We start from the raw sequence: 19634 nt of genomic DNA, 5'->3' as shown, positions 1-19634 counted from the left end.
TACAAATGCATATTTCTTGCTTGCTGCTGCAGTTATCAAAAACTCACTCTGAGTTATGATGATTGGGACTGTCTCCTCTTTCTTCAGGAAATTTGCACCAAGATGTTCAGTGTGTAAGGAGCCCATCATGCCAGCCCCAGGACAAGAGGAGACTGTACGCATTGTTGCCTTGGACCGTGACTTCCATGTCCAGTGCTACCGGTGTGAGGTTGGTATTCTAATCACATGAAGGACAGAAAGCAAAGGTTGGCTTAATTTTATCACCACCTCATGTTATACACTGTTTGTAGCCATCGTAACACTGTCTCTACAATCAAATTACTTCATTGACTTCAGCATGAAAGGAATCTTTCCTCATTTGTATCAGCGCAAATGAGAAGAAAATCAGGTCCTTTGTTTGTAACAGGTTCATTAGGAGAGCAAGAGAATGTGACTCAGGTAATTAGGACTTAATATTTGAGAACTTCATAAATTATAGCTTGGGCACAAACATTGTTCGTGTTTATGTTCTTAAACTGAAAGCTAACGCATGTTAGAATTTGAGCAAGATTGTACAGGAAACTCAACATATGGCTCTGGGTTGAAGAATTTTAATGGACACATAAACATGATCATTCTTGTTTTGTGCAATGCTTTTTGCGCTGCTTTCCTGTTCAGTTTCATTATGCACTTCATATAATTTTGATGGTAAGAATCTGAAGACAGAGAATAAAAATCACCTTAAAGCAATTAACATGTGGGAACAGCTGCGTTAGGGAACCTTCAAGAATTCTTCAATGCAAGTGTTACTTGTTGGATAATACATCAACCAGATGGCAGGGTAAGAAAAGGAGACCAAATGTATTTCTTACTGTGGCTGCAGGTTTTAATAACTTTAACTGGAAAGAAGGATGGACTAAGGCTTACTTTGTCTAGGCTGAAACTTGAGGCATCTGGTTCACTTCTCAACCTGACCTTGGCTTTTGGGGTATATACCAGCCTATTACTTCGGCCCGGTTTTTTAGAGACACAGGGGCATTCCTACACTAGATTTTTTAGAGCCTAATTCATCACACAGCATGTCCCCATGCTGGCTGCTGAGATACCTAGGCTGCGCACACATGGATGTTGTAAGTAGACGCAGTGGAAAGCAGAGGACACAGACACTCACTTGGCTTGATCTCCATGTGCCTCAGCTATCTCAAAAGGAACAACAGTGATTCCTCTTTCCACCACTTACTTGCCAGGTCTATTTACAAACACAAATTTATCATGAAGAGGCGTGGCCTCTAAGTAAGCCGTAATCCCGTCACCACAGCTCCATCAGCAGTCCTGGGCCAAATGATTGCCTGATCACGTAGTGAGGGATATTTCCCAGCTTTCCCAGCAGCTATTCTAGGTGTCTCGAGCAGAAGTGGGGTTTCCATGTGCCTGTCTCAGTGACATCCTCCTTTCAGCCACAAACTTTTGGGCCAATTGTAGTACAAACACAGGTGACAATTCTGGTAAGGGGAGACAGACAGGGAGTTTGCTTAGCTGCTGCCCCTGGAATGGATGCTACAGCTTTGTAGCATTAACTCTTCCAAAGGAGATTACCTGTAGTCAGATGTTGGTACCAAACTTCCTTTCCAGTGAGGCTTTTCTATCCTTTTTTGCATTAAGAAATATGTGCTCAAGTTTGATGTTTTCTCCAATGCTAAAGACCTTTCCTTCCTCAGAAATGTGAAGGGAATAATCTCCTTTTATTTTCAATTGGATTAAATTCAGCAGAGAGCTTGGGAACCCATCTTCTCTGCAGCATTGTCTCTTATCAGGAAATGGCTTAATCGTGAAAGACATCACGTACCTCAGCTTCACGCTTTACGCTGACTCAGGCTGGATCCTGTTACAAGGTGGAGAGTGAGGAGAGTTTCTTTGACTAATAGATTCTTCACTTAATCTTCTTTTTTCTTTCCTTTGCTTTTTCTGTTTGCTTATTTCCTAGGACTGTGGTGGCCTCCTGTCTGAAGGGGACAATCAGGGCTGTTACCCTCTGGATGGGCACATCCTTTGCAAGACCTGCAACTCTGCTAGGATCCAGGCTCTGACTGCCAAGGCCAGCACTGATCTCTGAGTATCAACTGTGACCCTCCCCAGGATGTCCGTTGGGGGATATTGCACAAGCTTTGCATGATTTCTTTCCAGCCTAGGGTCTGAATCTCTGTTGTGTTTTGTTTTGTTTCGTTTAAAAAAAAAAAAAAAAAAAGTAAAACTGGAAGGCCTTGGAACAAGAGGGCAGTTCAAAAGGCCACATTCAGACTGCCCATGACAGGCACCTAATTTTCCGGAGGACAGTGAGTGGGTCAGAGCATCTGCTGTCTCTGCAGCTGATGGAGATAAGTAGTCACAGCACCTAAGTTATCTGCCTGTACAAGGAGGTCTGAATGTGGTCCTAACAAAATTTCTGTATTTGATTCCTGTCTCTCAAGAAGTACATGAAGATAGAAAGTGAAAAATGGCTGAGCTAGTTCTTTCTCCCAAGTTATTTTGAGAACCTGACTAGCTCTCATTGAAGTCATGGGGAGCTTCCCTTTGACTTTAATAGCTTCTGGATGACCAGCAGAATTAGCTCCACTGCCCTAGAAGGTGTGAGAGCAGACTCAGCACTCTTCTCATCACAACACAAACAGTGCAACTTCAACTGTACTGCACCTAAGAGCGTAGGTGTGACCTTGTATCCTTGGGACACAGATTTGTTATCTACATCTTTTTTCTTAGGCCCTTACTTGTCTCCATTCCCTTCCAGTTCAGTAGGGTTTTTTCTTTCTCTTATGAAATTATATTTTGCTATTGCATAAATTTATTCAATAGTGATGCTTCCAATTCACAGTGTATGAGCAATCACAGAAAGGTGTGAGCTTGCACACACTATACACTACACACACACACTACACACACACAGACTGTGCTTTTGGTTCACCAGAGGTATAAGCCAATCGTGTCCATTAAGAAGGTCTTTCACAGATGTGAGGCTGGAAACACATTTTTAAAATCCCAGTGGTTAAAAAGAAAAAAAAAAAACCAAACAAGCCAGTACATAGAACTGCAGTGTAAACTAATGCTCAAACAAATCTTATGCCACTCTCTCACACACCCCATTCTAGTGGGACCGCTGGCAGTGTTGGTTTCTGGGTAGACGTTTAAGCAATAGAGTCTTGTTCCATCTCCTGTTTATTGCAATGGGAGGATTTTCCTTCAACTGTAACAGGGACTGAATTAGGCCTTGGGATATACATTTCTTTGATGGTAACACTCATGATCTGGAGTTCTCATTTAAAAAAAAAAAAAAAAGAAGGAATTTCTTTCAACAACAGCAAAAAGGATCCTCATAAATACAGCTGTTGTTCAGTTTTTATCTTAAGAAAGCTAAAGAAGGCATTAAACCCTTCTCTATGCCATTCCAAAAAGTAAGCTTTTTTTTTTTTTAAACTCTTTCCTTTTCATCCCAGCCACTTATAACTTCTCTCTGGTGAAATGTCATTGCAGAAGAGTGCTGGGCCAGCAGCAGCATTTTTATCTTTGGTCCAGAATTAATATGTATGCCAAGGTAAATAAAAGCTGGGCACAGATAATGAGGTTTTTTCTCATGTTGGTGGGGTTTTGGGTTTTTTTAGTTTGGTTAATTAAAAAACAAAATTAGAAATCCACAGCACTGAGCAGCTATAATATTCTTGTTCATGAAACCCGTAATAACTAAGGTGCAAATTACATAGCGAGGGAGTAATTTTCATATCACTGAATTGACATTAATATCTTATTTGCAGATGTAATCAAAGAAAATACCTTTCTTTGCATTTAACAAATTAAAAAGCAGAACTGAAACAGTTGCAGGCTGATTGACCATATAAGTGACAAACTGGCACTTTTCTAGAGTAAGTTACAAGAATTTTTTTCATGCGCCCACTGAAAAACAGTAAGAATATGGTGATTTCATCTTTACTCTCTATAACAGAAGCCTGATGTAATTATATCCACTAATGCTGAAAAGAAAATTTAGACGAGCTAGACCAATAGGAAACTAAGAGGACAAACTGAGATACTCACTGTAGCTCCTGCAAATGGTGCATTTCCTTTCTGTTTAGCCCTAACCTTTATGGAAGAGCACTGTGAAATTTAATAGCTTTAGCTGTATACAGTAAATTCAAATACAGGAATACCAGTCTGAAACCTCTGTTCTTTACATGGTTTATATGTTGGCAAACTCCACCTGTGTCAGGGAAGTTTCCCAAAATTCACAGCTCAGAATGAATCCTTCTTTGTAGAAGGGTGGCATCATTAAGCAAAAGAAATCGTTCTCCACTATAGTGACTGCGCTGAAGCAGTTTGCCTTTTTAAACTTGATTTCTACTCTGGCCTTCAAGAATTTTACTGCCTCAGACGTAAACATATTTTTTTTTACACCACGAGTCCTGCCAGGTTCCATCTGGGCTCCTGCTCCCTGAACCATGGCATGTAAGGCACTTCTGAGCTTGCTTCTTCACATGCAGTCTGCTCCACCACCAGCAGTCTAAAAACCTCACAACTATTGAGCAAATGCAGTTTGAACTAACCCTACATAAACATGGGAGGTCAGAGCTGGGATTGCTAACACCATGGTATCCCTGGGGAGGATTTTACGTCTCTGCAAGCACAGGAGAGGATGTGACGGACTCAGGTGCACAATAGGCCATTCATCAGGCAGCAAGTGTACCTCTGATCATCCTTCTTCTTGTTAGTGTTAAATCAAGTGGCTGATGAGACTCTCTTGAATAACACTGGGGTAGTGGATGGAAACGAGCTATTGTGCTTTCTGCTGAACATGGCCCAGGCTAAGGAGGACCAAAGTGCAGAGCCTTTGGGCTTTTTATGGCCCTGCCATTGGCTGGTCTTGGAGCAAGTCATATGGCTTCTCATCTTCTGCCCTCTGCACGAGAGGGCTTCTTCCCAACTTCCCAGGGATGTTATGGGAATTAAACTGATTGCAGATTGGCCCAAACTACTGATTTTGGGAATTCTGTCTTCTCTTTCCAGAAAAGTTTGCTGGTATGTAGGTTTGGGATTCCAGCCCATTTCAAAACTAAGGGCCAGCCAGGAGATCTAGATCTGAATCCTCTGTGTTCTTAGGGTGCTGTGGTGAGTTGGGCTGGCATGCAGGGAGGTGATAGCCAAACTTTTCAAGCATTAAATCCTCCGTGGATGGAAGATGTTTGACAAAGATTGAGCGGTGTTGATATTTGAGGTACTGTGGCTGATTTCTAGACCTGACACATCTGGGTAAAGGTACTATCGTGCGTTTGTGTTCACCCCTGAAACACCAAAGCCATCTGCCTGTTGGAAGGAGTGAGCATCCAAAACACTCTTCTTTATTTTCTGTAATGCATGTGGTTTTGGCTTCTATAATTGCTATAAATATATTTGGAAGATATCGCATAAATATATGTATATCACAGAGGCTCTCATCACCCACATGTGTATGGAAATCTCCCCTCTGATGCTTCAGGATTTAATTAGGAAATGCTGGTGGACTTACCTGAATTGCACTGCAATTAAGAACCACTGGGATATTGCTTCATCACAATATTTATCACGTATTTATAATATATCCAGTTTTATCTGTTCCAAAGAAGGAGTCCTTTTGCCAAAGAGACCTTGCTTTTCTTAAGGTGGACTTCTTAGCTGTGATAAAAATCGCGTCATCTGTAGCTGTGGTATGTCCAAACTTGTTCCTTTCGGAAAGAATTGGAAGATCACATAGACGTTTCTGTTCAAGTCTGAAGGTTTTGCTTATGCTGCTTTGGCTTTGTCTAGCATTTATTGGCAAGTAGGCCCTGATCCCATGATTGGTGTGGCCAGGCAGGGCCCAGGATCAGTTTCTAATTTAGCAAAATATTTAAGCCCCTGGGGTTTGTTTAAGCAGAGGCTTAAAGCCATTGCATGGTGTGGCATAAGCTGTGGGTCTACAGTCATTAATACCAGAGTGATTCTGTATCACCTAGTCACACAGGTTTGATCTGGGTAGGATGTGAGCACAGTTAAATTTCTGTCAAATTACGCAGAACGCATGAAATGGCTCCTGTGTCACCCTCATGCCATCTGCAGGGAGGGCACCTGCTGGCTCACCCCATGGAACAGTTGGACAACAGGAGGATGGGTTAATACAAGATCAGTGCTTCGTGTCGGGTGGCTGTGGCACTTTCCATATGTCACAAGCAGCCCTACGGCCAGATTTACTGTATCTTTGAACCATGGCTTTAAACTGTCTGCTTAAACTTTCTCCAGAAGATTGGATTGCCTCGGTTACAGCCCAATCCTTAAGCGTATCCCCAAGGCTAACACTACTACTTTGTGAAAGTGGTGGTTTTATTGTCACTTCTTTTAAGCATTGCTTGAGCGTTATTTTTCAAAACAGAAAGCAACACCATTGCCTTAGCCTATCAGATAAAGCACCTTTAATTTTGGTTTTGTTTTTTTAATATTTTAATTCTGAGGTTTTTATCATGGCTATGAAACACTTGGGTAATGATTTAATCATAGAGGTGTGGGAGTACCAAAAGGTTTATCGTAGTGAACTCTACATAATAGTGTTTATCCTGACGGCAGGAGCAAGATTTTTACGAGACACAGGCCTTAAGTTGACTTTCTGCCTATCAGCAAAATGTGCCTGAGAAGAGTAAGAAAAAAGTGTCTTTTAGAGAAGTGGTGGTTGTTGAAGAGAATATGCAACAAATCATACTGAAATCTCTTTGGACCTGTTACAGCGACCTGTTACAGCTGCTGCCTGTCTGTGGTCAGCCAAGCCTAGCTTAGGTTTGATAAATGCTGATTTCTTTGAGAAAGTCCAACAGACAAGGAGTAACAGGACCCAAGAGAAGGTCCTTGAGGGAAATGCTGTGTCTTTGCCCTCCTTCAGCATCAGATAAATGTTAGACACCTGGTCCTTCAGCTGAATGGCTCAGGAAAGATTTGAGGGTTTAACTTTTCTATGGTTCCTGCAGTTGGTTCATCATGTTGGTTTGCTATTTGTTCAGAGTCGACTACACCTTTATATAGATGTCAGTGCTGCACGTCAGGGCTATCAGAGAAGGATGTGCTGAAGAACCTCACTGTGTTTTCCCACAAGAAAACATTAGTGATGGTAATTGAGGGTTTGTTGCCAAAGACAGCAGGAACTACATAGTACTATCTAGAGGTTAGTAAAGCACAAACTAAGAGAGAGCTATGAGAACACTATTGCCAGTGAGAGCTGTTCACAATTTTCACACTAAATTATGTGATGTCAAAAGAGCCTGAGAAATTCTCTCTTTTTGCAATGTTATCCACAACAGGTTTGGGTATTTTTTTGCTATTATAATTAAAACCATATTGAATTTTTATCTAAATAAATTTCAGAATTGTTAACTAATATTTTCATTTCTCAAAAACCCATGTCGTCTTTCTCAGTTTTTTGTAGTTCTTGGGTTTCTTCTGCTGGTAAATTAAAAGTTTCTGTGATGATTTTGAAACCTTCTTTGGATAAAACTTCTATTTAAAAACAAGCAGATGTGTTCTTGGGAAACGGTTCAATATTGGACCTGGTGAAATAAAAAAAAAAGCTTTGAAACTTTTCACAAGATATTTTTTTCCCTATTTTTAACTGGTTTTGCTAATTTTGAAGTCACTGTTTCCTTTGTTAGAACAATCCAAATAATGTGACTCTTGTTAAAATAGTAGTGTTATTTCTGTTGGGTTCGTTTTTCTTTCCCGTCTTAAAGCCGTGGAGTGGCTGGCTATGGGGAGTGCCAGGGTCTTTTTCTGTGGCAATTGCAATTTTCTTCTTTGGCCCCCCGAAATTACTGGAGAATATAAGCATGTTATGGCAACTGTGTGAAGCTCAAGAGATACGAATTGAACTTCATCTCCACGTACCCTTCTGGGCTTGGGAATGGTATTTCTCCTTACACGTTTCTAGAAATACTACCTGGCTTCCTCAGCATTTCAAGTTTGAATTTGCAACATTCAGTTGCCCGACTGGCATTTAGAATATGAGAGAACGTAGTCTTTAAACTTGTGAAATTATAACATTTGTGCAGCATCTGAAAATCTAAGAGAAAAACGGTAACCCTTGTAGGTTTCCTGGTGGACATTGAGGAGCAGTTCTCATTTCAGCCTGGAAATTCTCTGCTGGGATCTGAAAAAACTAAGCTCAAACACTTGCAGACCTCTCTGGCATATGCACTCACTTGTAAGGTGGTTTTGGGGCCAGAGCTAAGCAGAAATACAGGCTGCAATATTGAGCACTGCTGCTTATACCCCACTGGGCTTTATTCCTGGCTACGTGTTCCTGGTCTCTTTGGCTTCGTGTTACGTGTGGAAGCAGTGGGGTTGATCACTAGTATCAAGAGCATTCAGTTCAAACTTTCTTTTTTTAATTTTTGCTGTTTGTCCACATTTCTCGTCATACCTAGATCTTTTGGAAAATGAGGAAGGAAACAGAAGCCCCAGGTGGTGGTGTTACCTTTACATTGCCAGGGGTTAGATACCCTCACCAGGAACATAACACTTGGAGTGTCTCTAAATTTTTTTTGCCTCTGCCTCCCTTTGTCTGCAAGCAGCTCTCTTACCCGCTTTTTCCATTTGCTCAACGTGCACTCATCTTTGCAGTGAAGATGTTATGTTACTTATTTCACAGAGGTATTGTGAGTCTTAGCTAGTATTTGGAAAAACTTTTCCAGATCTTTAATCAAGTAGTTTTGTGCATCCATAGTATCAGTGGCCTGCCACATGGGTATCAAAGAAAATTATTATAATTATTGCTTTTAAAATGATTATGAAATTGTGCCTTACTTTTTCAGTCATATTTAACCATGTAATTTAGAACCACATGATTGCAGGGATTTATCATGAAGAAATTTGTTTGAAGGATAGTTTAAATATTTTTTTTCTCCAAAAATGAATTTATTAGTTTTTCCTCTTTTATTTTTTCCTCCAGTTTTATTTCTTTAATATGTTTGTGTAAAAGGGCAGCCAGAATTTGCATTCATGAGAGACAGAAGATTTTATTTGGTCTTGTATGGGGAGCTTTCATTTTCTTTTATGTTCCTTCAGGAAAATTCCTCTCTGCCCGATTATTCATACTTAGATGTCTTTAAATGCAGGCTGACCAGTAAGAGTTTTTGTTGTTCTTTAATTTAGTGTGTGGTTTGCTTTGTGGTTAGGGTTTTTTTAATTAACCAGATATTGGGTACTGGGGAGGCATTGCACATTAATGCAGAATGCTGATGCTAATTTTCATAGAAAAGACAAAATTAGAGTCTTTCTCTGTCTCCAGTGCAGTTTTGTTACTGTTTTCTGTACAACACTAATATTAAGCCGGACTGTAAAGGCAAAATACTGAGAGTGACCTACTTCCATTCACCAGCAAGAATCCTTTGTCAGCTGACTCCTGTTTGTTTGTTCATTTTTTAAATGTCAGATTACAGAACGAGCATCTCCTAAAGATGAAAGAAAACAGTGTTTTCATGTGCAGGAAATTTGGGGTTGCAGTAATAGAACATTTTCTTTGTGAATTTGGATGTCATGGTGTTTTAAGCTCCTGCCTGGAGCCTAAATCAATTTGGCCTCTCATCCAGTTCATCTCACTGGTGCTCCTGAAAGGCTGCAGCCCTGCAAAAGCTCATGCAGCATTTTTGGCTGCTTTCCCTTGCTCCCATTTGGTACATATTTGCACAATTTAACTGAGCTTTTCTTTCTGCTGAAGGTCAGATGCAAGTGATACGAAACACTAAACTTTATAAACAAGCAAAGCCATTTCAACCACAGCATTTTGGACTAGAATGGATTTTTAGGTGGCGCTCTGTCTGCTGGCCTTTGGAGAGGGGATCCTGAGACTACATTGGACTGGAACAGGATGCAAAGCCACAAGCCTTGGTTTTTTTAATAAACTGCTTACTGTAATCCAGCTACACAGTTTCAGCCTCACACTTGAGAAGAAGCTTCCAGCAGCAATGCACATACAGGCACTTTCTCACTTGCAGAAAGTGAAACTTTCCCAACTAGAGTAAATTTAATGTATTGCATAAGATGCTGGAAGTTTTTTGGTCTTTTGTTGTGGGTTTTTTTTTTCCTTGGGATTCTTGCTGTAACCTCTATGTGCAAAGGATGAATAGATTTCTCCCCCCCCCCCCCTTTTTTTTTACAAGATTAGATGTTGCATATTGATGAGCTAGCGTTTCAAAGGTCTGTGGGGCTTTGGAACGTATTAAGAATCTCTGAAGTTTAATATTCACCATGTTTTAAATATTCAGAAGGAAAAATCTGCATAAAATGGCTTTTGATAAATATGTTGTAGGGACTCTTTGCATCTTATGCAAGTGTTGTGGGGATTGTGGCTGTGCCAGTTTTGCTCCAAAGTGTCTTTTGTTTCAGCATTTCAGGACCATTTTGATCCCGTTTGTATGCCCAGTGCTTGTCCTGAAGTCTTTTATGGCTTCTTCTGGAACTGTACAACAGGCAGGTGGATGTGACCAAGGCAAAGGTGCAGCTGACACTGTAACTCCTGAGTGTCTGCTTGATTGCTCCCCTCCTTAGGACAGCTGGGCACGTCCAGGCTCTTTCTGTGCCTGCTTCTCGTGGTGCCGGTTGGGATGAGCCCAGTGGTCAGGCCTGGCTGAGCTGTTTCTGCAAAGGTGCTCCGCACCCGTGGGGATTTGAGAATGGAGAGGGCAAGGTCCCGAGTGCAGGAGCAAAGCAAAGTGCCTTTCAGTGCATCTCAGATCTCACAGGACAGTTTCCCCTTGCTTGGATGTCCCTCTTTGGTAAGAGTCTCAGCAGTAAGAGAAGTGCTTTTAGGAGAAGTCCTCCCTTGGGGATGCCCTATTTTCCCATGCTGTCGAAAATCCAAGTGAAGCTTTAGATGAGGAGGATCAGTTGTGGGCTGCAAACAAGCAGCTGTTTTACTGTACTGTTAACTCTCTCGTTTGCCTTACCCTTGACATCCCGTGGTACACACCAAGGTGTGCAGGTCCTGCTCACACATCAGCCTTGACTTTGTCGTGCCAGTCCCTGTTGAATCAGCGCATAGTACTTGTTCTCAGGGCTGCTGTGGCTTGGGCCACGGGCATCTCGTGCTCCTATGCAAAAGGTGGTGCTTTCAGGGTTTGGCTTACAAATAATGCAGCCCTTTCAAATTCACCTTTCCTCTCTCATGTATTCCTGACAGAAGCAGGATTTTAAATATTTCATAGCATTCTTCTTTCTTCTTCCTTTTTGCCACATGCCTTGAAAACATTGTCAGATTACGATCTGGGTGGGGGTTTTCAGGATCGATTTCCTTTCCTTCTTGATTGCATGGTGTAGGTTTGCAGTGAGGGTTTTGTCCTTTTTTTCTTTCTTTTTTTTTTTTTTTTTAAAGTCTTAGAGAACAGATGCCTTCAGTTTATGCAGAGAAAGATTGTCTATGATTAGAGCTAATCCAGGATGGCAGGATTGGACCCCCACAGTGAAAGCTAGAAAAGTGATTGCAAAAGTATTCTGTTTCTCCTTTATTATTTACACAGGAAGTTTCCACCGAAGGCTCAGGTAGCCCAACTGGCCTATGTAATAAGTAGCAGGGCCTGTAATTACAGTCTGTCTTCTGATCCTATCTGTGCTCTGACTTTCTAGGCACGGCAGTTCTATTTACATCTGTGTCTTTGTCACCTTTTAAATTTTTGATTGGTCACTACGAGAAGTAGAGCACAAGCTGTGAGCCCTGCAGAGGTGCAGCGAGTCTAAATGAGGGAGTCCTCCTTCTTCTCAGGTTTGGGACTGATTTGGGAGCAAAGCACGAGGAACGGGGGATTTTACCAGCTGTGCAGCAGAGGGAGCAGGCTGCATGCCAACTGGGTATCTTTCAAGATCTTGGAGTCTTTGTAGGACTGGAAATTTGAACCTTTTACAGGTCTTAACTAGCGTACTGTCCTGTGAGGGAGTTTATATATCAGCATTTCGTTGCTCAAAGCAGTTTCTACAGGAGTTGACTTTTCTTTTCTGTAAGATTCAGGGGCTTATGGTTGCAAAGAGGTGCTTCCACATAGGGCATGAGGAGGGAGATGGCTTTTGGCATCACGCAGAGAAGCTGGACTAGAAATCCTGGTATCAGTGTGTAAAGCAAGAGTAACTTGAGTGGAAGAGGGAAGGCAGTGATTTACATGTGGTTCAGTACCGGGTTCACCAGCTCTGAGCATCAGCAAGCGCAGCCTCAAGCAGATCAGCTCACTGGGGTGTCAGTCCTGAGACCTGGCAGTAAGTAAATGAGCTCCTTGTGAAAGTGCTTGGTGCCGGTCACTCTGGCAGTAATCTCTTGTCTCTTTGGAAACGTGCACTAAAGTTATGGTAAAACTACAGAATGGTGCCCCCCCCCCCCCCCCCCCCCATCTTCTAGGCATACTCTCAGTGCTATGTTTGATCAAGAGGAATGAAAGCCATTGTGCAAATACTCTGTGCAAAAGAATATTAACAATCCACTACAGGTACTTTTAATGTCCATTAAACTGTTATGCAAATTGTCCCTTTTCTGCAGCTTGTCTGTTATTCAATTATTTTTGGTGTGACTTCTGTTTAAAAAAACCAAACCTCCATTATTTTTTATTTTTTTCTAACTCAACTTCTAAGAAAGTTGATGCTTTAAAGGAAAAAAACCCTTAGTTTCAAACATGGATTTTTCAGGCTTCGAAATTAATAATTTCTACACCTGACCCAGTTCCTGCAGCTGCCAAAAAAGAAAAGAGAAAGCTATTTAAATTTCTCATAGAACCATTTATCTCTTAAAATATGCCAAGGCAATTTGAGGTGGGGGTGGAGACTCAGCTATTTATCTCAGCAGCTTGATTTTTCTCTTTATGTTTCTAACTGTCAGGGGGGGGAAAAAAACAGTAGGAAGCTATTCTTGGGCTATTATTGATGTATTGTGTTGCCATTATGCAGGATGTCTGCTTTGCTATATACGGAAGGACATTAATAATAGCCATCTCCCCTGCCCCCACCCTCGGTTCCTCTTTGGGAAGATATGGTTTAAACTGGAGCATCTGCCATTTTTAAATTGCTGCTCCCTCTTCCCCTTCCCCCAGTTTGTTCCCAAACCAGTTTGGGGAATAGGGCTAAGGGAATAGGAGACAGGTTATATTTGCTATTTTTCTGCCTGCTTCTGTGGTTGCTCCAGGCAAGTCATTTCCATGCCGTGTACCTGTCTACCCTCTTCCTTCCTGTGTATTGCCCCTCCTTTCATTTTAAGTTCCTCAGTGGGAAAAAAACCAAAACCAAAACCCAAACCCTGCTTGCTGTCTTTTTCTCACAGGGGCAGGCTGGCAGAACGGGCTCAGCAACAGACCTCTGATTTGTTTTTACCCAGAATTTCATATCCAGAAACGTTGGTTTCATTATTTCCCATAAGTAGGAAAATGTATTCCTGTTCCCATCCCTCCTACCCCAGGTTTAAAATACTGTTATAAAACTTTACAAGGTCTGTCCGCTTGTTTAAAAGGCTCGGATGCTTGTTTTATTTTTGGAAGCAGAGTGTATGGTGAACAGGAATAGTTTGATGTTTAAAAAATAGCCCCACTTCAGCATTCCCCTGAAGTGCGGGAAGTCCTGTCTCCGCAGGTCTGTGCCAGCAGCGTGACAGCCCAGAGAGCAAAGCCGACTTGAATAGGAAAAAGAACTGGCCTGCCCCATTTCATCTTTGAGAAGAGGGAGGTGAAAATAATAAACATGGCAAAAAAATAAAGGGCATAATTGCTCTGACTTTTCTTTTTTTTTTTTTAATGGCTGTTCCTACATCTCATGCTAATTTTGTTCCGTAGAAGCTTTGCTTATTCAGCGTTTCTGATAGTCAGGACGATGTGCTTTTTCATGGTGTCATTATTTTTACTTCTTGTTTGTTGTGTCCTAGACTTGCTGTGGTCCCTATATGGAGCCATTTGGGTTTGGGCACAGAACTGAAACAAAGTTGGGAGCTCTGTCTAGGAAAGCTCACCTAGAGTTTAGAAACAGTAAATGCAATCAGAGTATTTTCCAGTTCTGATATAGGGAGGTTTTCCAAATATGAATTCTAGATGGGAGGAATGCCTTCATTTGGGAAAGTGCTCAGATTTGAAAATGAAAGGGAGATGGCTATTCAGTGTAGTTTCTTGTTGCTTTTATTGTCTTCCTTCACGGTGGCCAAGGATAAAAATGCCACCCTCTGAAGTGTTCTCTAAACTAGAGCCAGAGTCCAGCACCTCCTCTGCAAACATTTGCGCCAGCTTGCCACACTGCTGCAGGATGGGAGCGAGGAAGGCTTACTAACAAAGCAAGGTCCACCTCATCCTCTCCATAGTCAGAGCTGCTCCCCGTTGGTGAGTCTGTGTCCAGCTTAGGGCTCGATCCTGCCTTCCTAGTGCAAGTATTTTGCCAGAAACAAGTGTTTTCTCTCTGCCATTAGCTATGGGATTGTGTGCAATGATTAGGGTTTGCAGGGAGGGAGGTGAAGATCCTGTTCCAATTAGGCTGCCTTTGTGCTAATGTTTCATTCAGGGCTGTATGAGATAAGAGCAGTTTGCACTGAAATGCACAGCCGGAGGTTGTGGTTTGCTTTTCAACTATGTTGAGATGATACCCATTGAAAATACAGAACTGGGGCACTTTTTTACATCTGCCAGTGCTTTACTGACAGCTCTGTATGGGTTGGAAACCTGTTTCAGTTTGGCAAATGGACATTTTTCTGCCTTGTTGCCTGAGTCTGATCTAGCTATGTGCTTTATCCACCTAAAAAGTAGTATTTCGAAATAATGTGCATGATGTCTAAGTAGCTAAGCACCTGGCAAGCTTCTAAGCAGAACAGCCAGCAAGGTGAAGGGAGGGTATTAACAGAGCTGCCTTTACAGAAAGCGTATTCCACTTTCTTCACTACGTGCCTTTTCAGAGACCCGCAGTGCTCATTTATGGGCAGCAGAGAAATATCTCTGGTGCCGACCGGGGTTGGGGAACTATGAGAACAATGTAGAAAAGAAGCAAGAGGTTAATTTTGAGCATCTGTTCTCCACTGGGATAAGCAAAGCAGTGGCTTATCCCATCAGCACTGCTTGTCTTCTTGCTTAACACACCTCCTTGTCTGTAGGCAGCTGTCCAGTAACAGAGATACTTGGGCATATCTCCCTAAACATCTCTATCTTATCAGAACTCCAGAGTCACTCATATTCGGAGATATTATTCACTTAATATTGTCTCTTATAAGCCCTCCATTATTCATTTTTGATATAATGTTAGAAGAGAAAAATTGAAGGTGAACTAACAGCTGGGTGTTTGGTGCTACTGTATTAAAAAGGCTGGTGTGGTCTCATTTTCAATCTCCAAAATCATGTTTTAGGGAACTTGTCTGTGCTGTGGTCAGAGAGGAAACGCAAGTTTTAATGGAAATGCAGAAAAGGGAAAGGTTTGATGTTTTGATGCTCAGTACTGCACCACTGTGACCTCCTCTCCTGTCCCTCCGGAGAGTGAGGACTGAGTATTGATAGAGGTATGGGCAGAGCAAAGTCATGCTTGGACTTTCTCACAATCTTACTAGACAGCATCTGCCTTGGTGAGACTTCAGCTTCCTTAAGGAAACTATGGTTTCCCATGCCATGGCTTGTGTTTTGGACCGTCAGACAGACTGGAGGGCAGCCTCCAGCACCTTCCCTCCAGTTAGTCAAAGGAGACGCCAGGAATACTAATTCTGCAGTTTGGGTAACAGCAATTTCCAGCTCAGAACAAACAGCAGAGGTCTGTTGTGTTTCAGAGCCTGGTCTCTCATACTGGCTTTACCTGTGGGCTGACACAAGAGGGTCTGAACCACATGGGTCATTCCGGAAGGATTCCTCTTGGCTAAATGCCCCATGGCAAACCCCTTGAGGGCTGGGAGGTTGGCTTAGCTCTTTCAGACTGCAAGGAGGAACTGCCCCAAGGAATGTATTTGTCCTACGTAGCTGCTACGCTTTGGCCTATCCCTGCCAGCTGTAGAGCTGCCTGCTCTAGCGTTTACTGGTGGTGATGTTTATCGGATGTGTAGTAATTCATAGTGAATGACTAGGTCAGGTTTGAGGTGGTATTTCAGCTTCATGGTAACTGTTGGTTTAGCCCTCGAGATAGAGAAGGTTTTGCATTGTTGCCTTTGTTGCAGTTGGGAGGGGGGTGTGACTGGCCACGCTTCTCCTTGACCTGTGCCAGCAGACAGGCTCTCAGGGGCATGGGAAGCATCTTCCTTTTAAATGTGAATCGCTCGCCTAGGTATCTGGGCGAGAAAGGGGCACAAGGAGGCATTCCCTGTATGAGGGGTGTCTGCTGCTGCACACTCCATGCCCTCAGATCCTAATGAAGTAACATTACTTGAGGTTTTAGGACTGGTCTCCTATCTGTCGGAGCTTGGGGGTACCAGAGTTTTACGCCTTGCTGAGCACAAGCACTACCCAAGTCTGTGAGGGGCCCAATCCTGCTGCCATTGGAGTTTTCCTGAGTCCTGTAAGTTGCTGAGTGCACCTCCTGCGAGCTGCTGAGTAGCCTCCCTTGCCACTGAACCCATCAGGCCACTTGTCTCCTTCATTGACTAATTCCACAGGGCTTTGAGAGCACTCAGGAAATGCAATCAGCATCTTACAGGATTGGTCCGCTAGGTAATATATGAAGTTTTTTTCTCTGGTAACTTGTGTGCATGAATTGAAAACCATTTATTCCAGTTTGTTCTGAGGACAGATGCAGCATATACACATTTTCTATATTTATAAATATATATAGATATATATATTTTGTTCTCAGCTAGTTACCTCTTCTAAACTGCTATTTTCAGAGCAACCGGCATATATTTTTTATTCAACACGTAAAATGACTTTTTACAGTAAGAGAATGAAAGCTGTTTTAAGCATGTGTTTTCTGTATTTTTATTATGCATTATCCAATTATATTGAGATGTATTTTCCTCTTTGCTCTGCTCTTTCAGTTGTTATCCTTTTTATCAGTTATGCTTTTCTAATGTTTTGTAAGGGAAAATAAATATGCAAAATCGCCAGATGCCTTTTTTCTTTGCAGAAGTATCACAAATGCTTTTTTATTACATTTTACCAATCCAATAAACTCCTTATAAATTTCATTTTTGTTTGCTAGCGTGTGAAATTATTTTTTCAAGTTGAATGGTATTTACTTTCTCCCAACCTCCACTGCAATTATGCCCCATATCCTCCAGCTCTTGCTCTCTCTCCTGGGTTCAAAATTTCATTGTGCGGCTCCTCAACATACTTAATTCAAATGCCTCTTTCACTGTTGGGTGAGCCAAGGATGCTAGAAACATGTCACGAGAGAGGCTACCCCTGTTTGTACTGGCCATCTCTTGAGGAATGTTGCACTGTTCTTAAAAACACATGCCTTTGCAGTAGAGTGCGCTCCGTTCCTAAACCATGAGGTAATCTTCAGAGGTGGGTTATATGCAGAGGTGACCCACAGGTATTCTCAAATCTTGAGTTGTGACCAGGTGGCAGCAGAGCCCAGCACCATGCTTTGCAGCTGAATGGAGGAACAGTTTTCAAACTGTTGGGGGGAGAGTAGAAAGAAGCGTGGTTTGCAAAGCCTTTCTCTTCCCAAAGATGTTTCTAGGTTGTCACTGCAGTAAATCATCTGGATTGTTCCTGGTCTGGTCCAATCTTCTTCAAAAATACCACTGATCGCCACACAGCCTGATCTTCATCTCTCCAGTCAGAGAACCTGGCTCAGCACCAAACCCTCACCGAATGCTTTCCCTGACCAAAACGCTTCAAGTGATGGGGAATCCAGCGTAGCCTGGTAAGCTTTTCCAATGAGCATTTCTTACCTGCTGAATATCTGCACCCTGCTTACAGCCTCTGATTTTCTACTCTCTCTATCCTTGGACCTTTTTATAAAAGCCCTTTGCTCTCAGAAATCTTCTGTGCAGAGCTGCACAGGCTGTCTTTAAGGTGAGATTCATCTCTGTAAAATTTAGCAGCCGGGAAGACAACTTTGTTGTCGGAGGTAGCCTTCTAGTCCTCTAGTCAGTAGAGAAGGTCTGTCTTCTTTAAGTGAACATCTGAGACAGGTTTGGTTTGTGTCTTTAAGGGTTAAATGAGATGAATACTGGCCTCCATATCCGCAAAAGTAGTTTTCTTAGATCAGTTTTTGGTGGAATTGTAGAAAGATCCCAAGGCACACAATACAGCTAAACCTGTTCCCTGTTTTTCACTCCCAACAAAATTTTATCAAGGGTCACCTTGAAGACATCCACAGATGGAGATCCCACAGCCTCCCTCAGCAGTCCATTCCATAATGGCATAGTCTTCAGCCCTGGGCAGCCCTTCCCACTGCAAATTAAATATTGTACTTCCTTTGCCACCTCCAGTGAATGTGAAGGACTTCTTTAGTAGGTTATGTATTGTCAGGGGATGCTTTGTTAGCCATGGAAGGAGATGCCTCGCTCCCAGCTCCTCCTCCCCTTCCCCAGGGGACTTTAGGAAGGGCCTGTGTTCTCCCTCAGGAAAGGATGAACTCTGCAGCTTGTTCCTACAGGACACGGGAGTCTGACAGGCTCTGTCTTGGCAGTAAAGGGAGTGTGATGGTGCAGGCTTTCAAGTCCGTTCAAACTGCTATATAGTTTTCCAAACTCCGTATTATTACTTCCTTTATAGCACAAGGTATTTTTTCCTAAACTTGTTATGGTGGAAGAGTTCCAGGGATATGTTGTCCACACACAAATCAAAATGCATTAGCAGGCCAGAGGCCAGAGGCAAGGGCCAAGGGTGGGGGAGCTATTAATTCGATAGTTTGGTGCTGTTTTTCTTGCAATCAAAGGCTATGAGAATCCGTTGAAGACAATGAAAGCTTTGGGAGCAAAGTGTATCGAAAACCCAGGTGCCAAGGCTAGCTGTCCCAGGGGGTTAGGGTGGGATGGATGTTCCTGATAAAGTGAAGAAGCAGTTGTAGAGCTGCGTTCTTCTGATGCCATGGCTGTCTCCAGCTGTGGCTACTGTAGATGTAACCACCTGGCTTTAAACAAAGATGAGTCTTACATGCTTATCTTGAAGATACCCAGGCTAACTTGCTGTATAACCAGCTCTGTGTCATAGGTGGAGCATTATTACTGAGCAAGGGTGACGTTTGCTTTGTAGTGGATTTTGAGAAGATTAGAAAAGGGGTTAGATTAGAGAATTTGAGAAAGGGTTTTATAAGCTTCTTGGGGGGTTTCAAAGCTGGGAAGAAACTTGGAAAGCTGAGGAATCTGTTCACAGTGCTGGTCTTAACAGGAATTCTGGGCAGGGTTCATCTCTTCCGTCTCTAGTTGTTTGGCAGAGGAGTCCAATGCAAGCAAGCTGCAGGGCTCCCTCTGGGATAGACAGAAACCTCCTCAGGGTCATTCCTCCAGTGTTTCAGACACCTTCTTCATGGCAAAGTAAACTTTTCTGGAGATGCCTCTCTCCAAGGGTCAAGGGTCTCTGAAAGACCAGCATAGACCAGACCTCTTGCTTTCAGACCACTGAAACTGGTGAAGGTAAGTGGACACAGTGGGATCTTTCACGGCTCTATGCCCCACAAAATGGCAAGTGGCTGCATAACACTGCACCACCACTGCTGGAAAAAAAAAAAAAAAAGTGGGGAAAGCAGGGAAG

At 42.5% G+C, this 19634-nt stretch overlaps 1 protein-coding gene across 1 annotated transcript in view; it reads left to right on the top strand.

Annotated features, from left to right (window-relative positions):
• The window catches only part of LPP (LIM domain containing preferred translocation partner in lipoma), a 355264-nt gene extending 338151 nt beyond the window's left edge, over nt 1-17113 (top strand). Inside the window, 2 exon segments of the mRNA XM_055816821.1 lie at nt 88-208; nt 1964-17113. Of these exon segments, the coding sequence (XP_055672796.1) occupies nt 88-208; nt 1964-2092 (250 nt within the window). The 3' untranslated portion in view covers nt 2093-17113.
• Nucleotides 17114-19634: the final 2521 nt, after the last annotated feature.

This window comes from Falco peregrinus, chromosome 12 (genome assembly GCF_023634155.1).
Source record: "Falco peregrinus isolate bFalPer1 chromosome 12, bFalPer1.pri, whole genome shotgun sequence".
Lineage (NCBI taxonomy): Eukaryota > Metazoa > Chordata > Aves > Falconiformes > Falconidae > Falco > Falco peregrinus.
This window is presented reverse-complemented; position numbering and strand designations above follow the sequence as displayed.